General features: G+C 38.6%; 1 protein-coding gene across 2 annotated transcripts in view; it reads left to right on the top strand.

Annotated features, from left to right (window-relative positions):
* The window catches only part of CPPED1 (calcineurin like phosphoesterase domain containing 1), a 55,464-nt gene that overhangs the window by 4,666 nt on the left and 24,145 nt on the right, over window positions 1-26,653 (top strand). Inside the window, exons 2-3 of one of the 2 annotated variants that reach the window (XM_085592379.1) lie at window positions 11,091-11,216; window positions 21,522-21,740. In XM_085592379.1, the coding sequence (XP_085448505.1) occupies window positions 11,159-11,216; window positions 21,522-21,740 (277 nt within the window). In that variant the 5' untranslated portion in view covers window positions 11,091-11,158. Of the gene's footprint in view, window positions 1-11,090; window positions 11,217-11,531; window positions 11,633-21,521; window positions 21,741-26,653 lie in introns of those variants that run through there. The other variant, XM_021539835.3, reaches the window with a different exon arrangement.

The following is a 26,653-nucleotide window of genomic DNA, read 5'->3' as shown; positions in this document are numbered from 1 at the left end:
TATATACTTATATATATAGTTACATATATATATATATATATACACACACACATAGACACATCTATAGGGACTTGTAACAGAATACTAGGTATGAGGACAATTCACAATTTTCTTGGGTGTGTGTGGGAATTAGTTTGCCATTCACCCCCACACACCTGACAGAAAGCTGGCCTTTTTAAAGGCAATTTTGTAATTTCTATACACCTTGAACCCTTAAATAGGATTTTCCAGTTTAACAAATTCTCCCTATGAATTTAGGGATTGATCTTCTTTAAAAAGAAAAAATAATATTTAAAAGGAAATTGCTCATAATTTCTATGCAAACTAGAACAGTTGACATGAGCCTTGATTATATGATTAACAAAGACATAATTTGGATGACTGAATAATAGGTTCACTTTCCTACATAAACAATGCAAATATTTCAACACATAAAATGACCATAAGTGAAAAAGAGCAGATATCTCATAATACCCAATTATCTCACTTGTTTCTGTTGCAATGTTTAATTCAAGTTATGAAAAAATGAAAACACTAAAACACTTGCACAGCAAGATTATAAATAGATCCTCCATATAAAACCTCAGCCTGGGTACTGTGTTCAAATTTTTGGTCTCATTGCACAGGATGTTTTTAGTATTTTGTCTGTTGACTATCAATAAGTAATTATAGATAGCTGTTTGCAAAGTCTTGATTCATTATTATTAACATGAATGCTACCATTAAATTAAATGGAATGAAGATTTCACTCTAAGGAACAAGATTTTATAAGTTTATTCTCATTAAGATGTTCTTTATAGGATATAATATTCTATTCCTTTCAGTGGGGTAATTTTATAATGCTAATGAAAGCAAACCCAAAATTTAACATTAAAGGCTACAGAACAAAAAAAAAAAAAAAAAAAAAAAACCCAAAAAAAAACCAGGCAAAGCTAAATACAAAAATACAAAGGGCACAGTCTGACGCTTATTATGTGAGAAAATGTAGAAATATTTAAGGAAATAATATTTCTACATACAATACAGCTTTAAGCTCCAGCACATCTGCTGTATGTTCCTGAAAATGTATTCAGCCAGCTCTCAGGTGTCTCTGTGCATCAATCCATGGAAGCCCAAGGGAGGCACGTTCTGCTGGCACAGGTATAAGAAGAGCTCTCTGGCACATACACTCAGGGAAGCTGCCTGCACTGCTGGGGAAACCAAGAAAAATCAGCATTTGTAATCAACAAATCTTGCTTCCACCTCCCTGCCTCCATCCATCCTAAACATCTTCTCTGTGCTCTGTGTAAAAGGATGAGGGCTCCTTCTCACTCCTTTCATGACCTTTCTGAAGCTGGAATTTTCTGGGACAAGAGAAGAGTCATCTCTAGACCATGTACTGATGCAATTTTCTTGGCAACTGACATACAGGTATGGAATTGAATCCCGTAGGAATCTCAGCTCCTTAAGAACAAAATGTAAAATCCCTTATTTTCACTTGCTTGTTCAATAATCATAACAATAACAACAACAAAGACATCCCTTCTAGGACTCAAGGAAAAACTACAGATCTTTTACTGTGGTTACACTTAGAACTTGTAAAGGTGTTTTGATACCATGGTGATGAACACAGCATAAATGCCAAGATAGGCATTGGATCCAGCTGGCACCTCTCCCTCCTCCCCCACACATCATGGTGTTCACCACAACAAGTTTATGATTTTGTCCTAAAAATCTGTTGAGTCCTGTTGGTCTTTATGAATTCACTTGCAGAAATCAAAAAATGCTCTCTTCCCTTTGATTTAGTCTAGACTGTATGAGAGGTGCCTGATTTTTTTTTAAAAATGATACCCATATAATATATCATTCTCTTGAAAAAAAAAAGCTCTTCTAAAACCCTAGCTGATAAATAAATATGAATACTCCTTCTTGGAAAAAATTTATATACCTGTCTTCTCAGTCAGTGTAGGAAAGTTTTACCCAGGATGGTATTATTATATTTGTTCAGGTGAGATTTATTGTTCAAAAGCTCTAACAGAAAGTCCTCGAAGTATCTTCTGCCTTGTACTTCTTCTGTTTACATTGGATTTATTTAAGGATGAGGGGGTTAAGATTTTTTTTATCTCGAAGATAAGATAAATACTTGCTAGACTGGGTTATGTAAGAACCCAGAAATATTACAATTCTCTTTTCTTGCAGGAAAAGTGTGAAAAATAATAGTAGTCTCATTGATTCACTAAATATTTTTTGAGATATTTACTAAGTTTTAAATAGTAAACACTGCTATTTTAAATTTACAGTTTATTCCAGTTGCACAGTACAAAGATGCCATTGTGCTTGACACTACTTTGTGTCCTTGCTGGCAGCTTCATTATAAGTCAAAGGCTGAGTGGGTATGGACAAGGTGTAAATCTTTCAGCTCCAAAGTATTCTTACGACTAAGTAGAAGAACTGTTATTGCAAGGAAAGCAGACATTTATAAATCAAGGTTTATAAATCTGTTATTGAGTGCATTAAAATTAAAAAGTAAACATTTTTCACTGACAAATTAATTCTGAAAGTACTTTAGCTACTGAAATATTTTATCTGTTTACATACCTAGATGCTTCCAAAATAGTTACATTTCAAAAGGTGAAGCACTAATATTAGTAGATTAAATTCTGTGGATCTAAATGAGACCAGGTCTCCTTTTAGACAGGACGAATTTCACTCTTTATCTGCTTGAGTTGCAGAAATTTGATTAACCAAAGTTTATCCAGAAGCAAATTAGTGCTGAAGTGTGAAAATCAGAGCATTGAGACTACTATCAAAGCCCTATGCTGGCTTTTTTTATCCAAAGAGTCCAATTAAGCAAACGTGGCAGAAACCTTAAAAGTAAATATCTTCTGCTGGTCGCTAGTAAAGAATTGATCCCTCTTTTTTTGAGAGAAACTGTACCTGTTTGCCCAATGTGCAGCTGAAGGAGAAAAATAGAGTGTAATCCCAGAACTACACAGATTTCTCCTGGCTCTGGAGGCCAAGAGAAAAGACTGGAAATTCTAGTACCAGCCTGCTTATAATATAATTATTTCTGGTTGACAGCAAGGTAACAGATGCTTCCTCAGGTCAGGGCTTCCCAACTTGCTCCTAGGTAAGCTTTCTGTCCTTTTTCACACTAGCTGGACTTCAATTATTGTGGCACCTCAAGGGCATGAACAGCCCATGTGCAGATCTCTCAATCCTTTAAAATGCACACTGGGAGGGTTCCCACTACAGTTTAACAATACTGGCTTACAAAAATGCACCTGCGCAGAAAAGAAATTTAGCCTTAAACAAACAGTTTGTTCAATCCCCGAAAACTTTATTAGAGAAAGCTTAGGCAAATAGAAGTTACAGTTTACTATAGTATGCCTGAAAAAAAATATGTAAGTCAACCTGGTTTTCAGTTAGGTTTTACCTTCTCTGGAGACAAATTAGTCCTGAAAGTTTTTAGAGAAGCAAATGGAATATTTGCTTTCCCACCTGCCTGTTCCAGCAAGGAATGCAATGATCTCCATCTAGGTAAGCTTGGAAGTATAATAATGAATGCTGTTTTGCTAGAAGCTCAGCACTGGCAAATTCTCACCAGTTCAGAATTATTAATGCTTTTTTCAGAAATTATCTAAGACTAGATTAGATTAGAACTGCTTGAGAACTGATAGTTTAAAAGGAACTGTCATAAATATTGTAGTGAAGTGCAGCTTGTTGATACAGTATTACATCACATGTTCTACATCAAATAGGTATAGTAAGATCTTCACCCATTGAATCCAATTCATCACAGTTTTTTTTATATTGTATACATATTTTGTGTATATGTACATAATATATATACATAGATATGCTTTTTCCCCAAAGTCAGTTGCTCTGTTCCAATTCTCTGATTTTAAAATGTTTTCCCATAGTGCTTCTCTTGGAGAATAAACTGAAATGCAGATTCAGATACATTATTATATTCTTCTTAGCATGCTGAGCTCTTAAGATGTTTAGAAATATTGTGTAACTGCAAAAAAGACATAGTCAATTAATTCCTTCATTTGAATAATTAAACATTTAAATACTCCCTCCATACCTTATGTTCAGCTCTAGATCTATTATTAATAGTAGCTTGTACTGTATACTGCAGGAGACTGTTATGCACATGATTCCTAAAACCTGGGGAGGAGAACATTTCCTGGCACTATGAATTTACCTACCCAATGACAAAGTTGTCTTGTTCGAATTCAAACATTTACATGTTTCACACTGCAGTAATTACTCCATATGAATATTGTGCTTTTATTTTAATGAAAAATTCAGCATAGTTAATTATCCCAAAAAATGGTTATGGTTGATGAATCCATCCAATTGCATTCAACAAAAATGCTAGTCACACTTCACTATTTTTGAGCTGTTTCTGGTTTACCACTCATTACAGCACCTTGGTCTATTAAGTAAGTCCACGGGATAAATTCATGACCACGGGTTTGTGGCCAGACTCTGTGTTGTCAAGTGGGTGTTGTCAGGATGCCATGGCTAGAGAGGGTTTGTTACATCTCTGTGATGAGGACATCCCTACAGACACACAGACTCCAGCGTCTCTACTCAGTGGACTGGCATTGTTCCATTTGCTCACTCTCAGGGCCATTCTGGGACAGTGTGCAATGTCCATCGTGCTTTTTGAATGAGCCTGACTATGCTTCATAGCAGGAAGGTCTTAGTGCCATTGGATTTTAAAGCTAGAAATGGGTGGCACAGTTTGTTTTGCAAGGACACTGGCTTTGTTTGCCACAGAGTATGTTTGGAAGGGTTGGATGTAGCATCTTCTCACTGGTACCCTACCCTTGTACACAGCCTTCTGCAGTTCCTTACTGTGTATTCCTGCAACCAACTGGCAAACATCAAAATTATCTTTAAGGGTTCCAAGTCATCTGCAGAAGAGGCACTTGAGTTAATTTCTATATTTTTCCTGATGTACAGGGGACATATCCTTATGCAGCATACGTAGGAAGGGATCAATAAGACCAAGCAATATTTCCGTGAATAAAAATTTACATCTCCCTTGTTTCAAAACCAGAAGAAATTGAAAGAGTGGGGAAACCACTTTTCTAGTGTCAATTAGTCTGGATTTTTATGCTTGGACATTGGACTCTATTACATTTGTAACAGAGATTTGAAAACTACTGGAGCATTAAAAATTTGAAAGAACACTCTGGGAATACAGACAGTGTTTGCTGTCATTGACTGAGTTGTTATGAATAAGTACAACTGGAAGGAATCTGAAAAAAATCATTGCAAACATGGGGAAGGAGGCTGGTAGTTGAAGTGGAGGATAGTACAAAACAGGTGGATTACATTTGCCTTGTAGGGCATGCAGTTTTCTCCTCATCTATTTTTAATTTTAAAAGTGGAAGCTTTGTGGTGCATGTTATGTCTTCACTCATAAATCAGTCTCTGTGTGCCTCTACCTGTGTACAAATTTTTTTGTTAATTTTTTTACCCAAGGCCTGTAAAACACCTACAGGAACCTGAGGGAAGTGGAAAGTGTAATTTATTGCTGAGATAATACTGTTGAAAAATTGATCCTTTTGGTTATCTAATACAATCATTAATGGGAAAAGAAAGGTCCTTGAAATTCTGAGAAATAAAAGTTCTAGACACAGCTGAAGGAGAGTCCACACTGAAACCTGAAGAAAATCAAGTACTATTTAATTTTCAAATCACATTTCGTACAAATTAAAATAAGGGGTTTGTAATAGTGATAATTACCTATTCACCATCCTTCATCAGTCTCTGAACTAATTTTCTTTAGTCATTACTTGAGTGAAAAAAAAACTTAAATGGGTCATTTATGGTTTAAATTAATCTGTGCTTTTCCCGGAGTACCTCCTTTGTTCACCTCCAGCTTTAATTACTGAAAAACATTTTGTTTTATAGAAATCTGTGGCAAAATAGATGCATCCTTCATAGTCATCCTATTTCAGGCAGTACAGTGACTGCTATATTAGTGACATCACAGATGGTAAATTCAGTTTTAAGATCTACTTCACATGCAAAACCTGGCACACAATATGAGTGAATACTAATGTGTAGAAGAGTTCTATGGAGAGTTTAGCAAATATAAATCATTCTCCAAAGCAGCAAAGATTCTCTGAACCACTGATGCAATTTATTAGGCTGTATTTTGAGGGGATAGTAGGGGCAGAGTGGGACTCAGGAAGGCCAATTAACAAGAGGATTTATTTGCCTGATTGATGTACAACTACCTTTTCCACTTCAAAAAACCTAAGTGGAACCTTGTCCACTTAGAGGACATTTCTGTGGTGTCAAACTCCTCTCTGTAGCAGAAGCTGCATCTTTGAAAGTGGTATGACAATGGGTTCTCTTTCAGAGTTTTTTGTAGTCACACTTTTCTTCTCAGAGTCATCTGATGTCACTGTCTCTTTATATACAGTTTGTTATAACCTGTCAGATGATGATGTACATGTGTTTCTGAGAAATAGATTTGGTTAAAATTTAGGTGAACAAAAAAAAATGCCACTTTTCTGAAAGATAATGAAATCTCTTTATAGAAGGAAAGGAAAAGGAGGTATCAGTTTTTTCAAAACACCCAAATTCCTTTTATTTTACCTGTAATGTAAAAATTAGTTTTTTCCAGTCTGAAAATAAAATGCTTTTAGCAAGGAAACAAAGAGATTAATTTGCAACACATTTTGGATTAACCAATGTAACAGGAAAAGACCAATGCCCTTGTTCTATGCCTAGTTGAAAAATATCAAAGTGCTCTGATTGTTTATTGAATTTGAATATTTCAAAGATTGCTGCTCTTTTTTTTTTTTTTTTTTTGGCAGAAATAACAACTGTGGTTAATGATCACCAGGGGTTTTATTATTTTTTATAATAATATGTCATTTATCAGCAAAGAAGGAGAAAGAATTCTCAAGTCACGCATACAGACACATAAACTAAATACTAATTTTTCTTCCAGTTTTCTGGTTTTGCTTATACATGAAAGGAAAATCTATTTGTTTAAAATAAGAAAAGTCCAACAAGTCCAAATTTGAGATGAAGTTTTGAAATACAAGGTTTTAAACCTAGATTTTCTGCTTAAGTCATATAGTATATACCTGAAACCTACAGTCATCCAGGTATGTATGTGGATATCTATAATAAATAGTTTCTTCAAATCTATTTATATTCCTAATTCCCTTCTATTTGTGACTGGACAGGATGAGCAGCAGGAATCATAAACTTTAGATAGTGGGCGAATACTGCCCAAATCTGATGGCAAAAATTCTGGAGAGCAGTTAAGCCAAAAAGTTCTTATAGTTCAGGATAAGTCAATCACAAATATTCAACATCATTATGGAAATGGACACTTCAATTAAAACCTTGATTTTTTTTTTCACTCAGCTCAAGACCTGCTGGACTCCTATGCAATTTTTCTGTGTCTAGCAGTTTCAATACAAACCCATGACCCAAATATCCATGACTTTTCAGGAGTAGACACTGAATGTATCAAAAAAATGCACCAGATCAAATAATTCCTCCTAGTCTGGCTCTCTCATTCTCTGGAGTCTTTACTAGTCAGGGCTTTCAAATTTGCTGGTAGCCCAGGGTCTCAGTCACTCAGTGAAAGGTGTGAGTTCTCAGTGTACCTGAAAATGAGATCTAAGGACATGGAATTCTAAAATCAGAGGTACCCTGAATAAAGTAGAACTCTTGAATATTTGGGAGCACAGAAAATTAGCAAGACATCTTAAAAAATGAGCAATAGCTCTAGATAGAACCTGTATCTGTGTCAGAAATTGGAATTCAGTGTGCAAAACAAATTGAGTTAAATAGTGTGTTTAACTCATTACATCAACTTTTATATCTCTCATAGTTACAGTGATTCAAGGAATATATTACAGGTTTCTTGAACAAATGGAGCCTGCCCACACTAAATGAGTCAGATAAAAATCAATTACATAGTGGATTTTTAGCTGTGGAAATAATCAATGTCATCATTGTTCCCTTCCTAGCAACAAAATATTGGTCCTGGTGAACCAATCCCTTTAAGCTGGTTTGTGCAAAGCATTTTTAATATTTTTTATATTATTTTATGGGCCCTGTGAAAGTGGAAGGCCATTTGTTATCAAGGCCAAATATTAACAGAGCCTTTTTTTTAACATTGCTAGCACTCTTCAGTGCAGTAATTCATTTTTAGTGAATTACTAAATTAATTTTTGTTTGTATTGCATATCAGACCTTATGTTTTATTGTATTCTGTAATGTTTTAGGCCCAGATTACTGAATTTACTAATAAGGGCATAGCCATCCTAGAGTCTCAGCAATGGAGCAGGACATCGAAGTGTAAGAAATATTACTGTAAGTTTTCAAAAGTTCCTGATTTTTATCCATTAGCTGTTCTTGGGAACAAGAAGAGCTATATCCTATGCCAAACCTTCCAAAATGTTGCATCTGCTATGAATGCTGTCCTATTCAAGGACTTACAGGGAGAAGAGATTCTTAAAAAAAAAGACAATACATTGTATGCACTATTTATTTTTAGCATGAGTAAATCCAAATTCTTTCTAAAAAAATACAATTATGTGTGATCCATTTTTTATCATGAGGTTTTATCAATTTCCAACTTATTTTCTCCAACTTATCCCTCAAAGACTCATATATATCAGCAAGCACTGAAAACAGATGTTGATATTGGTGTGTGTATTGTTTACACCTCCACTTTCCTTGGATTCCCTGAATTCCAGATGGCACATAGTCATTCTATTCTATATATAAGATTAAAATGGTTTAGTTTCAAATCTGCATATCCGTCTGTGCATTGTAATTTTAATGCCAATGTTTAGACCAACCTTGTTATATCCTTTTCACCTTTTGTACTCTTCAAGTTTTGTTCTTTGTCATCCTGTTATTTGCTGAGATTAGAAAATAAGATTCGCATTCTTTAATCACTATTTTGCTCTTTATTTGAATTTCTCAATGGAGATAGTAAATCTTAGAATTGTTTACTTGTTTTATTAGTACTTTATCTAGGTCTCTCAAGGTGCATACAGTCTTACTTTAAACTGCAGTAAAAAATATGGTCAAATGTCTGTTACTGGATCTTTCAGAACTTCCAAGAACTGTAAGTCTTGGCAGCATGATTTAAAGCACACTTGAGTAAGTCTTACGAGATCTGGACTCCACACATCTGCACTATTCTATTCACAGTCCTTACTAATCTAAATCTTATATAAGAATTTTATTTTCAATGCTTGCATTTCCCACTTTTAATCTCTTCTTTTCAATATACTGCATGCCCTCCCAGAATGGTACATTTCCCTCTGTATGTTCACACTAACTTTATAAAATTAGTAAAACTCTCAATTTATACTCTATAAATAAGAGGAGACACGTGTTACTGTAAATTATTTATTCAGTGCCATTATATTCATGACACTTTGTATAACAAATCAAGTCCTATGACAAAATTCTGATGCTTTATCTAGGCCCCATCTGGAATGAGTCCATAAAAATCTATAATTAAACCAACATAGATCAGTAGTAACTTTGAACGACTTAGTCATAGTAAAATGAGTTTAGCTGCACAGCATTTGGTCCATGAGCTTGGCTTCAAAAATGCATATTTCAAATTTGGCAGAGTAAAGGAAGCAGGAGAGAGCTGAAATCCCTCTCCTGCATACACAGTCCTGATTCTCAGTTCTCACATTTATACACAAATATTCCTTTATTTCTGCAGATGAAAGCACTGCACTCAGGCTCTAAAAACACAAGAAAATGTGTTTAAATTACAAAATTAAAATTTCTCATGGCTTCCTCATTATCATAAGTAATCCTCTAGGTGATATAAGATCAAAGGTTTTCATTTGAGGAGGAGGCAACATAGGCAGGTTGCACACTCACCATCCTGAGCATCCTGAGGCTAATCCATGATCCATCCTGCAAAGACATCAAATACAACAGACTACAAGTACTGACAACAGAATTTTGTAGAGGAGAGCATGTCTAGGAAAAAAGAGCTGTGAAGTTACAGACTTAGATAAATCTAGAAGATCTTACAATCCCCATCTCTGATTCAATCTTTCAGACATGCATAACTTGACAAGAAACATGGTTGCCTTTAGCAACACATCCAGGTTAAGTACAACAAAGGTAATTCAGGTGCTGACCACAATTTCATGTCCTTGTGCTCCAGAACCACACTATGTTGCTTTGCCAAAACAATCTACATTTTTTTGGCCTGTTCTTGATGTTATTTCACTTGCAAAATTAATTCTGATTTTAGCTGAAGTCATGCAGCAGTCATATATTCTGGTTTATAGCTACTCAGCCCTATCAAGCAAATGAGAAGAAAATGGAAAAGAAATAGAAAAGGTAAAAAAAAAAATTATTTGCATGACTGAGCCAACTGCTCTTATATGAGCAGTTCTACCATGAGACTGTGATCACCCCTTCCTATGATGGTGTTGGGATATTTAGATAGGCTACACCTGAGACTTAAAAATGCACTTTAGTTTTTATTTGCTTAATATACCACATGCTGCCTCATAAAGAGGCAAATTGACAAAAACTACTTAATAAAAAAGACTTCACCTAGCGCTTTCCGTCTAATGATCTTTAAGCAGTTTACAAGTAGGACTGAAGAAGCTGTTTTTACTTGTGGTTAATAATACCCACATTTTACAGATGGAAAAGCCATCTAGCCATAGGAATGCATTTTAGTTGACAGCATTAACCTCTTCTAACACGTTGCTGCAGATTTCACACGATGAATAGAAGCACTCAGAACTCTGCATGCTGCACCACGCAGAATAATGGGATCCCAGCTGTTCAACTGGGAAACTGCAACTGTATTGCTGTTCCTGGATGGCTGGGTCAAAAAGGAATTCTAGGTCAGAAGAGATGAAGAAAACATTGCCTTGTAAGGGTCACCCATACATTTCAGTCATCACCTCACTTGTAGCTTGGTTCTGACAGGAGCATGAACTGTGTGGGCCCTGGTCCGTGCCTGCCACAGTGCCCACAGCCAGCCCAGGGCAGGCTGAGCTCGGGGCAGCAGGGGGACACTAGGCCTTTGCTTTTTCTGTGTAACTTTTCTTTTTCAGAGAGTTGCTGGTGATACCTAAATTCGGGAGCACGTTTAAACACTGAGGAAACCTGGCAAGAGCAACACATGAAGACGCAAAGGAAGGTTGCCAATGCTTTTAGACATGGAGTTAAGGAACAAGCAGGTAAGGAACAAGCTGAATATGACGTAATCTATTACTTTATTATAATTTATTTAAAAGTCAGCGCATCTCCGGGGCAGGTTCCATCCTAAGCCGCCCCCCGCACATGGCGGCGCCTGGAGCCGCCCCGCAGCACTCCCCGTTTCCAGGGCCATCCCAAGGCTCGCCCCAGAGCCAGCCGGCCACCGCTTCTCGCCGCTCCCCTCACAGCACACCCGCAGCCTCCAGCGCGGCCGCAGCGCCCGGCCCGGGAGCGAGCCGGGGCCGCCCGCGCCAGGCGCCGCCCCCGGCGGAGGCGGTGCCGCCCCCTCGGCGGCCGGGCCCGGCGGTGGCGGCGGCCGCGCGGGCCGGGGCGATGGCGGCGGCGGGGAGCGTGTTCCTGAGAGCCCGCGGCAGGACTCTGACCGCCTTCCGCCCAGGTACGGGGAGCGCCGGCCGAGCCGCGCCGTCTCCTGCGGCTCTTCCCCGCCGCGCTGCCGGGCGGGAGGGGCGTGCGGAGGGAGGCCCCGGGCTTCCCCGGCGGCGGGAGGAGCTGCCGCCCGGAGAGGGAGGTGTGGAGCGCCGGGGCCTGGGCCGTGTGCCGGCGGGCCGCGGCCGGGGAGCGGGGCACACGGGGGCACCGGCGGCCGCAGCGCGGACGGACGGAGCCGTGGCCGCCCCGCTGCCCCCGCTGTGCCGGGGCGCGCCCGGAGCCGCCCAGATTTGTCCCCACGCTTTGGCTCCCGTGAAGACGCCAGCAGTGTCCAGCACCGGATTCGTTTTAAAATACCTGTGCTGCTGAACCGGGTCTCGATAGCCTGTGAAGCTGTTGGTGCCAGCACTGTGCTGCCCTGTGTTTGTACCTGTAGGGGTGACCTAACAGTTACCCCCTGGGTCACTCTTGGTGCTCAAACCAAAGGCAGCCGTGGGGTGGTTCGCAGCTTGGTAAGATGCTGCTTTCCCCGGGGTGCTCAGCCCGCTCCGGTCAGCAGCACAGGTGCTCCCCTGGCCCTTACCCGCCGTGCAGGAGCAGCCGGCGAACCCTGGGCTGCAGCCAGCCAAGGCAGACCTGCTTCCACACCCACCAGGTACAGGAGGAGACGAGGCCGAGCCAAAGGTGGCAGCCGCCGGTGACTGCTGGTTCTTGCTTGCAGCTGGACCCAGAGGCGCACATTTAACTCGTTGAACATCTCAGTGTATGCACCTGTTTGTAAAATTCGCCCAAGGATAGAGGTTCTACAGTGTGCTGGGGTTTTTCAGGGACACAGCTGTGTTAAGAAATCATTTTCTATGGTCATGTGTAGAAGGTATTCTATTTCTCTGTATTTATGAATTTCAAATTGTATTGGTTTGGTGAGGTCAGCAAGGCTATTTCATCCCATCAATTTTGTGGTCTTTTCTTGGGTTGCACTGGAAATATTTGGCTTTGCTTGTTGCCAAATAAAGAAAAATCACCAACTCAGAGCATGTGAAGTATATGTATACAGCCATTCTGGCAACCTATTAATTGCAGATGGTCTGGTTTGTTTGGAACAGAATGCCTAGCATTTGCTGAGGGGACAGATGGCAGACAAGCCACCTAGTTAAATCAACTATATAGTGAAATTTTGACAAAAGGAGTGTTCAACAGCAGTGTAAAAGTTTCTGAATAAAAGCTATATCTAACTCCTTCTTGAAAATTTCCTTAAACATGGAAGAAAACATAATTTGGGAATCTGTTCCCAGGTATGCTTCTTTCTCCTGAAGCATCCTTGTTTGGAGTTCTTTAAATATTAGTTAAGATTTTTCTTACCAGTTGGTTGCTTTTAACCTTGTTCAGGATTTGTTAGGCTATCATAGTCCAGCTACCATCTTTGGGTGCAGTATTGTTGTAAATAATTTACTTGGGTCTTTCTTAAGAGGCCAAAGTTCAACACAATACTTTAGTGACTAAATTATTAGGAAAAAAGAGAACCAAGGGCTGTTAAAACTCAGGCAAATTTTCATGCAGTTTAAGACAAAAATCAGTTATCTCCATTTTGTTGCTTTTCTCAGTCTTAAGGTTTCACTTCTGTTAAACATGTATCCACATTTACTGCCACTGCTGTGGCTTGGCACACTGTTTCCTTTTAAAATTTGAAAGCCACTATTGAGAGCTAAATTTCCTTCCTTCTTCTTACACTTTTTGCAAAGTTCCTCTTCCCTACTGATAAATTGTTCAGTCTGTTTTTACATAACGTGGAGGTTATACCTGTAACCTACTCTTATCTGCCCTTCATGTGGGACATGTGCATGAGGAGCTTGAGGTGAGGGATTGAAATTCCACATAATCAATGAGGCACAGTAGTAAACAGTGTATAAATGCCCTACCTGATGGGCAATAGACCTTTGTATGGTTTGGCTTTACTTTGTAAAATAAATTATCTCTTTTCTGCCTGTGTGAAATTTTGCTTCAGCTGTCTACTCCTTCTATTAGTATTTAAGTGAAGAAACAGGACCATATGTTTGGGCAAGTGCTGTCTTCACCACTTCTCTCCAGAAGTCAGGGAGTTATTTTGTTTTGTATTTTTGGTGTTTTTTTGGGGTTTTTTTTTCCTGAGTATGTCAGTAGCATACTGTGCAAAGAATTCATGTGAAAGTGGTGGAACACTTTTTTCAAGTAACTAAACAAGTGATAGTTCTGTCAGTTTAACTGGTTGAGAAGTGTCTGTTTGAACCTGTCTTTTGCTAGTTTTAGTTGATGGTTCCAAAATCTTTATGTGGAACAGGCAAATAACTAGTATTGCATCTTCAGAGTCTCAGTTCCACATGTGATTTTCTGTTCCTTTGTCATGCCTCCCCCACCAATCTTTTACATACTCTCAAAGTTTATTCAATTACTTCTCATATTTAAATTTTGCTCTGTTCTCTATTCCTTTCCAATCTCAGATTTTTTGCCATTTTTTAATGTTGAGGTGACTTCTTAGTAGCACTTGGTAAAAATCTTATTAAGTTGGTGGTGTTTTCCCCATGTGCACTATGCTTCACTTTTTTGCACAAAGTTCATCCTTTTTTGAACACTCACTGCATAGGAAGTCTCTCCTCAGCTCTTCAGAACCAGGCCTGATTCTCATGCTGCCAAATGGCTTAATTTTAGCAAATTCCACATCCTCACTGTTCAGTTGCTGTGACTGATTGTTTTGAGTTTGTTGAACAGTATACTGGTCCCAGTACAGATCCAGGTGGCATCTGGGTGTCTTGTCCATTTTTGTTTTTCTTAGCAGTTTTCTGTGCATGCAAGGGCTTCATTTCCTATTTCCAGACAGCTTGGCTTCCATAAGAGTCTTTGGTGAGTAGCTGTTAGATGTCTCATGGAGATGGGATCAAATGGATCTCCCTTGTCCCTGTAAAAGCTGTTGAGTACTCTTTCTGAAGAATCAGTAAACACAGAAGGTGTTTACTTGTTTTGTGTTTCAATGGTCTGTACAGATGCCACTTTTATAGTCAGTTGTTACCAGATGGCTCAGGAAATGCCTTTAAATGTAGATGTAATGGTGACCACCTCCCTGTTCCTGGTGCAAGGGCAGGTTTAAGGATAACTCCCCAGAAGTTTGCTGATTTTCACTTTTGAGGAATTCTATGGATGCCACCTAATCTGAGTGGTTTGTTAGTGCCTGTGTCTATTTGTTGAATCATCTACTGATACTTTGATTTGAGACAGATCTGATGTGCGGTCAGGAGGAATTATTGCATTAGAGCTTCACAAGTTCCCTCATGATACATGTGACTACCTGCTCCTAATTCCTGTACAAAGTGCTTTATTAATTCTCAGTTTTATGCTGTTTCCAGTTCCTCACTTTTTTTACCCTGACTTCTAGGCCTTCAGTACCAAACCTTTCAGTGTATAAAATCTTTCCTGTTTTTTTTTTTTTTTATTTGAAGGCTTTAGCTTTTCAAAGGATGCTGACCTGCTCTTACTAGCCTCCTTTTTGCTATTACTTAAGTAGTTTAGGCACTCTGGATTCTTTTTGGTCTTCCTGAAGTCCTTATTAAATGCTGTGCATATGGTCTGAGCCTCTGGGATAGTGTCTTTGAGTTGTTTCCATGCTGCCTTCAAGGATTTTTGCACTTTTTAAAAGCATCATAATTATATATAATTCGCCTTCCTTTGAAATTAAATACAACCGCAGTTGATTTCTTGCTTTCAGAAGAGTGTTAGATCTTGGCACATTATGATTACTGTTCTAGAGCTCTTCAACAGTAATATTTTTGAGTACTGATCAGAACTGCTTCCCAGCTTGCATATTCCATTCCCAGTACTGTCTCCATCTCTCATATGGATTAGGGAAATTTTTACGTGGGTTTTGAGAAACTTTCTGTGACTTCACCTTGTCATTATGCAAACCACCCCCCTTCACACCTACAGTTCTGGGCTGTAAAGTTTTTGTAATGAGTTTACATGTTAAATTTGGGGGTGGGCATAAGGCATGACTAGAATTTAGCTTCTGTAGCCCTCAGTACAAATAAACTGTGTCTGAGGGGGCATTTCTTACCTTCATAGTTATCTAAGAAGTTTAAAAGTATGTCTTTTGATAACAGTAGCACTGTCTCATTTATTTGAGAAACCATATTCTATCATTTAGTGTTTCTACTGACAGCATTTTTGTAGTACAAAGTTTCTAATAATTACCCTTTAAAAGGTTATTTTTTTTGTCTCTCTGAAAATGTATTTTAATACCTGTTTTGAAGAGTTTTTTTCACCTGGAACTTAAAATGGCATAATTAATGACAGGTTGCCTTGGTCATTCAACAGAACCTTCAGTAGTCATATCTCTTGGTAGACTTCCAGGTACACATGGAAAAAAAACAGCTGAAAGACTTGCATATTTCTTTAGACTGAAATCTTTTGTATTTAGGCATACAAAAAGAATGAATTTTCTAAGCCACTTCTACTGATAATATAAAATATTTATATTATATATTTATATGTTAAAATATATAACAAGAAATTATTAAAAATATAGCACAATTCCTTTATTGGTTTTCAAGCTATTTCAGGACTGAGAGTGATGGAAACAAATTGTTGCTGTTTATGTTGTCTATCATGTGTACATACTGACTTCATTTAAGAGATTCCATTTTCCTTCCTGCATAGACCTTCTTTGGAAAACGAAGGTTGTGCTTCCTTTTTAATTTTACTCAGAAAAAGAATCACAGGCACACTTTGTAGGAAGAGACAACTCAGGGCAAGGAACCATGTCCCTCTGCTGTGCTCTGATTTTCAGAGAAGTGGTATTGATTCTTCTGTCAAACCCAACGTGACAATGAGGGCATTTTTGTATTTGTACTGCCCGTGATGGACTGAGCAGGCACTGGACATGTGTCCACATCCAAACCACGCTGGTATAGCAGTGTCCAAAGAGAGATTATGGACAGGAGTAACTTTCTATAACTGATTTGTTTCCATTAAATTCTGCAGAGTGTAGAGGAGGAAGAACACCAATGTATTGTTGAACCCAACCAAAGTACTTATAAAAAATGCCACCAGGGAAATACTGGAAATCCCACCAGGATCCACAATCCTATGTGCCTGGCAGAGGCCAGTAGTTTTTGTGAGCAATCTCAATAGATGTGTTGGTGATCCTTGGAGATGGGGCGAGAAAAGGGAGGTGAAACTAGGAAAAGCAAAAGGGGAAGAAATGGAGGCGCAACAAGAGATTAGCTATTGTCCTTTAGAAGTTGGGAGATTCAGCTGAAATCCCACTTAAGTCCTTGAAGTATTTTTTTGCCTGTGATCATAATACATGGCTGAGGTTTTCTCTGGTGAGTTGCTGCTGACTTCTTCAGTCCTTCATAGAATTAATCCTTAGATAAAATTAGAAGCTGGCACTGTTTTTCAGCCAGTGCTACTAAAAATACAGCTCATTGATCCTCTGTCTGTACTTTGGCATTCATGGGAGCAGAAAAAGAGAAGGAAACTATTGAAACTGAGGCATAACAACATGTTCAGAAGTTGGACTTCTTCAGTGGCGATCAGCTGTGCTTTTAAGGAGATCTGGAACCAAAACTGCTTTGAAATAGGAGTTTTCTGTTGCTTGGTGTGTAAGAGCAGGTCCACAGACATCATTTGTCCTTCAGAAGTGGAAACCACATGTGCATCAGTTATCAGAGAAGTCTCAACTTTGTTCTGCATTTGTGTTTTCATATTGTTATGGTAAATTTTGAGATTCACAAACACCTTCAATGTCTGTACGGATGAAGAGCCAATTTTCAGGCATTCTCAGCTTCATTCAATTTTGTGATGGAAGGGAGAGGACAGAAAAAAATATTAATTGAATCCTAATCTTCTGTCACTTTACCTAGCGTGCACTTCATCGAATACAACGAAATAGCTCATCTAAAGGCTTGAAAATTTAAACTCCTAGTGAGAAGAATGTCTTTACTGTTATTCCCACAGAAGTCATTTGCTACATATGAAGGGATGATAGCCATTGCACACGTTATTTGACTGAAACCTTTGGAGGCAGCAGCTGGGACTTGGATCATGACTAGAGGATTGCTGCAGAAGCAGCAGTTGGCCCTCCCACCACTTGTGCCCAGTGGTGTTTGTTAGTTCCCCTCTGCCAGGCTTGGACAGACCCCAGCATGGGAGCAGAAGGATCTCCCTGAGCACTGTTCTTGAGATCCAGTGCAAAGACCAGAGAAGGGGTTCAAACAGGGCCTTGCGGGGCCTGACTTATAGGGAAGACAAGATTTATTTGCTTGGTCACAGTACCTGTTCTGTGGGTAGCTGAATCAAGAAATTAAGAAGCAGATGGTGAGGGAGAAAAGGAGGGTACAGAATAATTATCTGAACAGGGTCCATTACCATGTCATTGTAAGGCAGAAGACTTCTGGGTCCATCTGTGGTAGTGGAAGATGCTTTTTCCAGCTGTTTCTTGTTGCCACCCTCTTACCATATTGGCTTGTTGGAAGAGTGCTCATGCAGGCCAGAATTAGTGAAACTGCACTAGTAGCAACACTTGCAACTTCAGCTGACTACTGTCACGGCTTGCAAAGAAGAGGAAAAACTTGCAAAAACAACTCTGAAGACAGACCAGTGAGGACACTCAAGAGTTACTTCCTGGATTAACTGAATTCAAAACAGGCTTAAGATTGGTGCCAGGTGCAAGTTCACACCAGTGGTGTACTTATGCAATTCTAATCATGATATTCTGTTTTTATATTTATAGTACTTTGCAGTAATTAAAGCACATTCCTGATTTTAAGGAAAAAGTTAAGTTGTAAGTTTAAACAGTGTCCTAACTTTATTTTGTTCCCATATACTTTTGTTTCATGGGAAAAAAAACTGTGAATAACAATTGATAAATAGTAAGCTAATGGAATTTGGTTTAAGTACTAAGGTTATTTGTTTTTAATGTTTCTGATTAGAGTGATCAAATAACAAGACAAAGGTAGAAAATATTTATTCAGCCTTCCTGTTATTTTTGTAAATATCTGATGAGTTATTGAATACCACAGAAATAGCTATTGACTGAATTATTTGACTAAGACCAGTTAATTGAACTAACATTTTAAGTAAATGTTATCCATGTAGCCCTGATTCCTGGCTCTCTTCTGATATCCCTGCTTCACTTTCTTCATTTTATCTTTTTCTTTCCCACAGGAGAATATAGCACATACCTTTGCATCATTTTCAGTTCCTTTCTTTTTTCACCTCCGATCTCCTTCCTTTTCTCCCCACTCTTCACCACCTCCACCCCTGCATCTTCTGTTTCTCCTTTCTTCTGCCATTTCTTGATTCTGTCTGTGTACTGAACTTCTCTTTTGAAATTCATCTTATCAGTCTCTCTCTTTGCCTCACATGACCATCACTCACCCACTCAAACCAGAGCATCTGTGCACAGTCTTAGGAACAGTCAGGTACTTAAAACCTAGAGAGTTACTGTATTGGCATGAATATAGGTCAGGAAAATAAAATAACCCTGAAACATGTATTAGAATAACCCCTAGTCTGGCTTTCCCACCTGCTCCCTGAGAGTGCATTGCTTGCCAGACCTGTGTATGCTGAAGTGTTCTACCTGAAGTTCCTGGGACCTGGGCCAGCCCTGCTGCCTGTGCCATCCAGCCTGGACTGCTCCAGGTGCTGCAGCTGCCTGTGCCCACCACGCACCATTGCTGGGGCTCTGAAAGGATAGCACAGTCTGTCCATACTTGAAACACAGTCTTTAAAAGCAAATGCTAGCTCTTTTTCTAAGTAGTCTCTGTAAAAATAAAGAAATGTAACTATATTTTACTTAGGCTACTATGGTAAAAATACTGGCTTCAGATTAAACAATGCAAAACAAGTAGATTTTGCTCAGCATTGATTTATCAGTACTGTCTATCAGGTTGCTGGAAAAGGGAATGGTATTGGTAGGCCTGCTATTTAGTTCAAAGGTTAGCTCTTTTTTCCCCATTTAATGAATAAATTGTGCCATTCCTCCAAACCAAGTTTCTGTTCCAGACATTTCTTTTATTCACTTTCGTTTTGTAGAGGTCATAAAGGGCTTCTGATGCAAGCTTCCTTAACTGATTTTTTCTACTATAACTTTCTGCCTATAAAAACTGTAACCTGATTTCTCTGCACAAACAGTGCCTTTACTGCATCATGAAGCTGCTTTTACGGCAATTGTATTTTTTATGCAAGTTATAAAATAAAAACCTAAATTATTTTTGGCATTCAAGTGGTTCCATAAGGCTTATACTGCAAACTCATGGATTGATAGATCATTTCACTTCTCTGAACAGTTGTGTAACTTGAAGAGTAAATTTTATTTCAGAATTAAAAGCCAATGAGTGGCTAGAAGTTTCTGTCTATAAAATACATGATTATTATTTAGATTAAGTCAGTGCTGGTATATAAATAATTTTGTTTAGAAATGAAATGTTAGTTTAAGTAAAGTACAGAGGCTTTCATTTGGAAAAACGATCTGATGCCATAGCAACAGATGACAATTCCAAGCAGCTTCCGGGAGTTGCCTACATTCCTCATCCCTCACTCCAGCCTATCCATATCCATGGTGCCAGAAATGAATTCTGAACTCTGTTTTCTAACCTTGCTTGGAAGAAACACACTCCCCTTCTTGCAGAGTGTGAAGCTTCAGTTCTAGAGCTTGTGGAAGGAAATCAAAAGTACATCCATGAGTTGAACATGCTTCTTCTCTACTGTTACTAGAAGACCAGTTTTGCATCAAAATGGATTTCAGATCTGACTGACATTATATGAGAGTATATTCAACGATTATATTTCAATTTTAAATAATTTGTATCTTTTATTTTTAGATTCAACTGTAGCTGGATGTAGTTTGTGAGTTTTTAACAGTTTAAATGCTGTTTAAAAACCTCCAATAACAGTAAATGTATAGAGCTGTCAAAACTAAAATATTCAGGTTGCAAATGAATGCATATAGACAGCTGGAGAAAACACAGTGTACTTGTGTTTGTACTTCCATCTTGAGATGTAAGTGTAGGAAACATACTACCCTTTTTTTTTTTTAAATTTGTAATCAACTGTTGTTTTATTTGCCCAGTGTTGAGATTTTTTTCTTGCAAATGGGCTTGCAGTCATATATGTCACCCTTTCTTTGTTGTATTTGGTATTACAATACTGGAGAAAGAAGTATACAAAATTTGTACCAGTAAAGATTCTGTCCTACCCTCTGCCTATGCTGACTCTATCAATGGAAATTTGTTTCTGAGTTCTCACCTTTTTGTCATAGGTCTTGGGAGCAATCGTGGCAGCAGTAAATTTGGATTTTCATTGTTGCTGATGATTCTGATGTTGCTGGGTTTGGTGTTTGCTGACCTTGGTCCTGTTGAGTGGTTTCAGTTCTGGCTTCACAGAATGTGCTGCATCCAACTTTTCTCTAAAACTATGAGAACAAAAAGCATCTAACTCCTTAATAATTTAAGAAAAAGTCTACTGGAACCATAAAATGTGAAACCTATGTATGTTTTAGCTTCTTAATTAAAGAAGCAATAATTGGAATCCTAAAAGAGTCAACTGAAATCTAATGTTACACACTTGTGCTGTGTTGTAGTCTTGTAATTTCCAGCACTATTTGCTGAATTCTTCACATACTTCTCTAATCAGTCTGTAATTACTATGTATTATAATTAGATTAATATATTTTTTTTCTACAGCTATATATTAGAGGAAAATTTTGTACTTCTGCCTTTATATTTGTCGTGTATGAATGAGTACAGAATTCTGTACGTGCATTAAAGCAGTGTCAACCTACTGAAGAACAATCAATGATGCATGGAAACTCTTATTCTCTATTAAGTGTCTCTACTGGTTTGGTTTTTTTTCCTTATTTTTTTTCTTAGATGCTGAGTACCAATGGAAGGGGCCCTTCTACTTCATCCAAGGAGCAGATCCTCAGTTTGGACTGATGAAAGCTTGGACACATGGAGACACTAATAATGGAGATGATGAATGGGGAGAAGAAATTAAATTAGCAGAGCAAGCAGTGCAGGCCATTAACAAACTAAAGCCTAAACCCAAGTTCTTTGTGCTGTGTGGAGACCTTGTCCATGGAATGCCAGGTAAGGCAGTTAAAAGTGCAGAATGGAGGTGGTCATTCCATTTTTTTATATTTCTGATTGGCAATAAGGCTAATTTACTTAACTTCAAAAGAGCCTTTCGTAAGTATCATTAGTATTAGTTCCTGTTTTGGTATTTTGGGGAAAAAAACCCTGTGGTTTGTAGATGATTCTTGAGATATTCTGCTTTTTTCATCTGACTTTGTGTAGCATTCATCTTAAGGCTGTACGTTCATTAATTAATTGCTTGCTTTGAGATGATAAGGAGGGGCTCTAGCCACTGGGGAAAACTAATGCCAAGAAAATAGCAAAAACTAGATATGGCTTTTTGAGTAGCTAAAGTGAGTAAGGCTCAGAGAATTCTCTAGATTTCTAGTGCTTAATATATTCAAATATTTAAGTTTTTTAAATGCTAGAGGTCAGTGAGTTCAAGCTCTAGCAACTCTGTCCGGTGGCTGTGGGACTCTGAGCTCAGTGTGTTTCTTTGTACACTGAGAGGAAGAACAACAATCGAGAAAGGTGAGTTACAAGAAAGATAAGTACTTTTTGTGGAAGTGAAATTAGAAATGGTGTTACCTGCTGAGAAGTGGTCTGGAAAGCAGATCTAAGCACCGTGTCCCACATTTGTTAGCCCTGATAAGCAGCAGAGCTGCAGACAGCCCTGGCTCTGTCACTGGCAGCACCACAATCCACCCAGGGATCCTGCAAACATCCTGTGCCTTGTGCTCCACTCTGCTTCACCCTCCACCTGCACCTCAGGAGCTGCTTCCCAGCCCCTGCTCACACAGCAGGGCTGCAAGCATGTTGGAGACCTTTCACTAATTCCTTCAGTGTCCCACAATGTTAATTTTAAGACTTTAGCTGTCAAATTGATTGACAGTATTTGTAGGCTTTCTTTTGATCAGAACACAGTTTTGCTGAAAGAGTGGGAAAGTGTAAAAAACAACAGATTTAAGCTTTAAGATTGAATCTACTGCGTAACACCTCAGTAGCTTGATCATAAAGTATGCCATGATGCAGTTTTATTGGCTTACATGCTTCCATAAATTTTGGAATAATCTTCCTATAGCAGAGTTTTAATAAATAATTAAGACTTCTAATTTGTGTAGGTGTTCCAGATATTTTGGTGTCAGTATCCATTGTAAGAGAAAGAAAAGTCAGGATCAATAATAAATGTTATACATCCTTTTGAAAGTGATCTTTCACTCTAAAAATTTAAATAAATCAGGAGGCTAAGTTAGTTTCTGTTTACCTGGATATTTCTCAAATACTCTTAAAACAGTGCAAAGTTTTGAGTCCTTTTGTCTCTTTTGACTTCAAACAACATTATGTTAAGGCTTCTCTGTTGATAGAGTTTAAGTGTGAACTAGAGAGCCAGCAATCTTCTGACTTCCACTGGGGACTGAATGGCTGGATACAGTAAGTCTTGTGTGTGGTACTTCTGGTATTTGGTTGGGTTTTAATTTTTCTAGCAGTGGTTCTCTGTGTCATTATTGTCCCTTTTGCCAGTGTATGTCTCAGACTTGGTAATGTTTTAAATACAAACCTGTCAGGGCTTTGCAAAACATTAGCATTATTCATTTTGTTAACAGACATGTGAAAGAAACTGAGTGGTTTGTACTGGTGAGATCACCTACATTGTGTGCTGGGTGTGCTGTGCCTTGTATAAATATTTGAAGCTGCCTCGTGCAATTTCCAAGAAATTGCAAGAAAGAGCAGTTCATTACTCAGTAAACTTAAGGGTATTTTCCAGGCTAAATGATTCAATGATTCTATGATTACCTCACTTGAGCCACCATATTTTAACTTCACTAATAATTTCTTGGTGATTGAAATTATGTTAATAGTTTTCAAGCCTGTGTTATCATGTAGTTATATAAAGTGGTTAAGGAAATGCACTATTAAAAGGAATTGTAGAATATTCAGCTGGAACAATTACTTCATTATTGCCTTTGTGTTTATACAAATGGCTTGCTCTGCTGTGTATTGATAAACATAAAGTACAATTTAACCATTAAATTGTACATAAAACTACAATTTTACAGCCCTTTGTCTTTCTGTCTAAACTGATGACAGAGATAACAGTGATTTGCTCTATGGTGCAGATACCTGTGGATTAGCAGGCTTGGACTAGTTGCCTAAAAGGACAGGGAGATCATACAGCTTTTTAATCAACTCCTGTCAGTAAAAAGCGAGTGGGCAATGCAGATCTTCCTCTCTTCTCTTAAAACATTTTATCATGGAGTACTGAGGGTAGAGTTTTTGATGGACTGTTTTAAAGCAGGCACTATAGCCATTTAGCTGAAGCAGTGTTGAAGCCTTTTGCAGAGGAACTCCAAGAAATCTCAGAATTCCAGCAGCTAGAAGTGATGAACAGAATCCTGATCAGCTGGGAAGCAATCAGGCACAGCACTTGGAATCCATTACAGATGTCATTAGAGCAACTAAGTAATCATATCTTGGTATTTAGCTGCTGATTAAAAGTAGTTTGTACTCTGAATATTATTTCCAGAAGTTTTTCTTGATTACATAATCAGAATAGGATATCTATTCTTGGTAACACTAATATTGTGGTACAGTCACATGAAGAATTTTAAGTGATACCTTATAGTGCAACTATCTCACTGAATATAATTTCTATGAACTCCATGCTTACACTTGGATACACCATGACAATGAAGGATTTCCTTCTGAAGGTATTTGTGTGCATTGAGTATAATATAATTTAGTATGACAAAAATGGTAATCTGTAAAATAATATTGATCAGATTATGTGTTTATTTGCATTTTTCTAAATATCTAGAAATTTATTTCTAAAAATGTTACTGTTCTCCTATGAAGTTGGAACTTCCTGTTTGGTTTTATGAAAACTTCCCATATTGTTCCATTACCAATATACCCGGAGCCCAACAGTCCAGTTTCAGTCCAACAGCCAATTCCTCATCCATCTTGTTCTCTACTCATCCAGACTGCAACATCCCAGCTCCACAGCCATGTTTATAGAGCAGTGCCTCACAGTGACATCAGCCAGCACTCTCAGTACTCTTGGATTCATCCCATCAGTCCCATGGGATGGCCTGGGTTGAAACTTACAGGAGATTCTGGTTCTGTCCCTGGTGTTTCTTGTGCTCCTCAGCTCTGGGAGAACATTTCAGTGCAGGGAGGCAAAGGAAGCTCTGCTTGTCACTGCCTCACACAGCAGTGGGCTCTATTTTCTTTATTATTTTATGGCTAAAGTAGCAGCTGAAGCTTTTGCTGCCTTCTGCTAGTTGCAGCCCTCAGAGTGCTTCTCCTGACAGCAGCGCTGCATACCCAGGTACTTTTTCAGTATTCTTTCTTTCAAGTATGTCTTTGGTTCCAACTCCCTTTTATGTCCTTTTTTCATTGGTTCTCAGGCATGAGTTCCTCATTTAACCAGATCATTCTCCTTATAGCCTACATTTTTCTCTCTCCCACTGCCTTCCCTGAGTATCCAGAAGGACCATTCTTGTGTTCATAGGACCTTGTCTTTGAACACTTGTCAACCCTCTCAAACTCTTGCTTTCAGAGCAGCCTCACACAGAATCCTGTAGCTGATCCCTGAATAAGCCAGTGTGCTGTCATAAGGCCCCAGATGTGCTCTCTACCTTTCCTGCTCCTCTTGGGACCTTGAACTCCACCTTGGAGGCTGCTACAGCCAAGGTTGCCAGGATTAACACACCCCCCAGCACTTCAATGTTCATGAGTAGTAGGACCAGGAGAGTGGGCCCTGGTTGGCCTATCTGTGTCCAGGGATTGTCCCAGACTGCCTGCTAGGTCTGTCCAGGGATTGTCCCAGACTGCCTCCTGGGTTCCAGATCTCCTGGATTGCTGTCAGCAGGTGTCAGGGACGTTCATATCCCATAAGACCCAGGGCAATGCAGAGACTTTTTCAAGTTGCCCATAGGAGACTTAATCCATTCATTTGCCCCTTTTGGGTGGTCTGTAGCAAAATCTCACCTTTAGTAGCTGAGCTCTTCCCCAGTCCTGACTCAAGTTCAACGAGGCTGGTGTCTGTTCCACAGATAGTGCCCTTCAAACTTGGGGCAAACTCCCACAGCTTCTTTCTTGCTTGTCCTCCCTGTTCCAATTTAACATGACCGTTGTGCTTCCTTCTCCATCTCATACCTCAAGTGTAGACTGGTGTCCAGGAAACAGCATCAGCATTTCAACACCTTTTGTTACAGCAGCAGAGAATTCAGCTGCTGTCAGCCAAGGTCACACTGCTGAAGCCACTGAGAAGCACTGACTGTGAAGCCGAGAATCCAGCAACTATTTTTAAGTGGCTGAATTCCTTTAGAGAAAATTACTTAAATGCATTTTTTTAATGATGCTACTGCTATCAGTGACTTGATAGTTCTCACTAGGAAAGTTATTTATGTGATGTATTTAGTCCAGGTGTTTAATTTTTTTTCATTAATTGTTCTGGCTACATGAGTAAAAGACGACAGCAAGTCTCTTTCAAACTTGCTTAGCTCTGACTGTAATAAAATGTAACTGCTTAGAGAATAAATGAAATGAGACTTGTCTAATAATGTGTATAATCACAAAAAACCTGATAGAACTTGATTAAGCTTGATCTATTAGCAGTGTGATAATGGATCAGTGAGTAAATAATGTTTATGCTTGCAGTTTTAAATTCATTTGTGTGTATATGTTAATTACAAGAAATCAAAATCACTGGAATTTACTATTACAGCACTTGAAATACACTGTGAACACTTGTACTAATTATTTTAGTTAATGTGAAGGTATAATAATCTCTAATACAAACATTCCCTACCCACGTCGTGCAGTGCTCTATAATCTGACATCAGTGTTTTCTGTCAATTAAGCCCAAATAGTTACATTTTTCTATATTTTTCTACCTTTGTTTTATATTATTAAATTGTTTAATT

This window comes from Lonchura striata, chromosome 14 (assembly GCF_050655825.1).
Source record: "Lonchura striata isolate lonStrDom1 chromosome 14, ASM5065582v1, whole genome shotgun sequence".
NCBI classification, from domain to species: Eukaryota; Metazoa; Chordata; class Aves; order Passeriformes; family Estrildidae; genus Lonchura; species Lonchura striata.
Note: the sequence above shows the minus strand (reverse complement) of the source record. Positions and strands in the feature narration are given on the sequence as shown.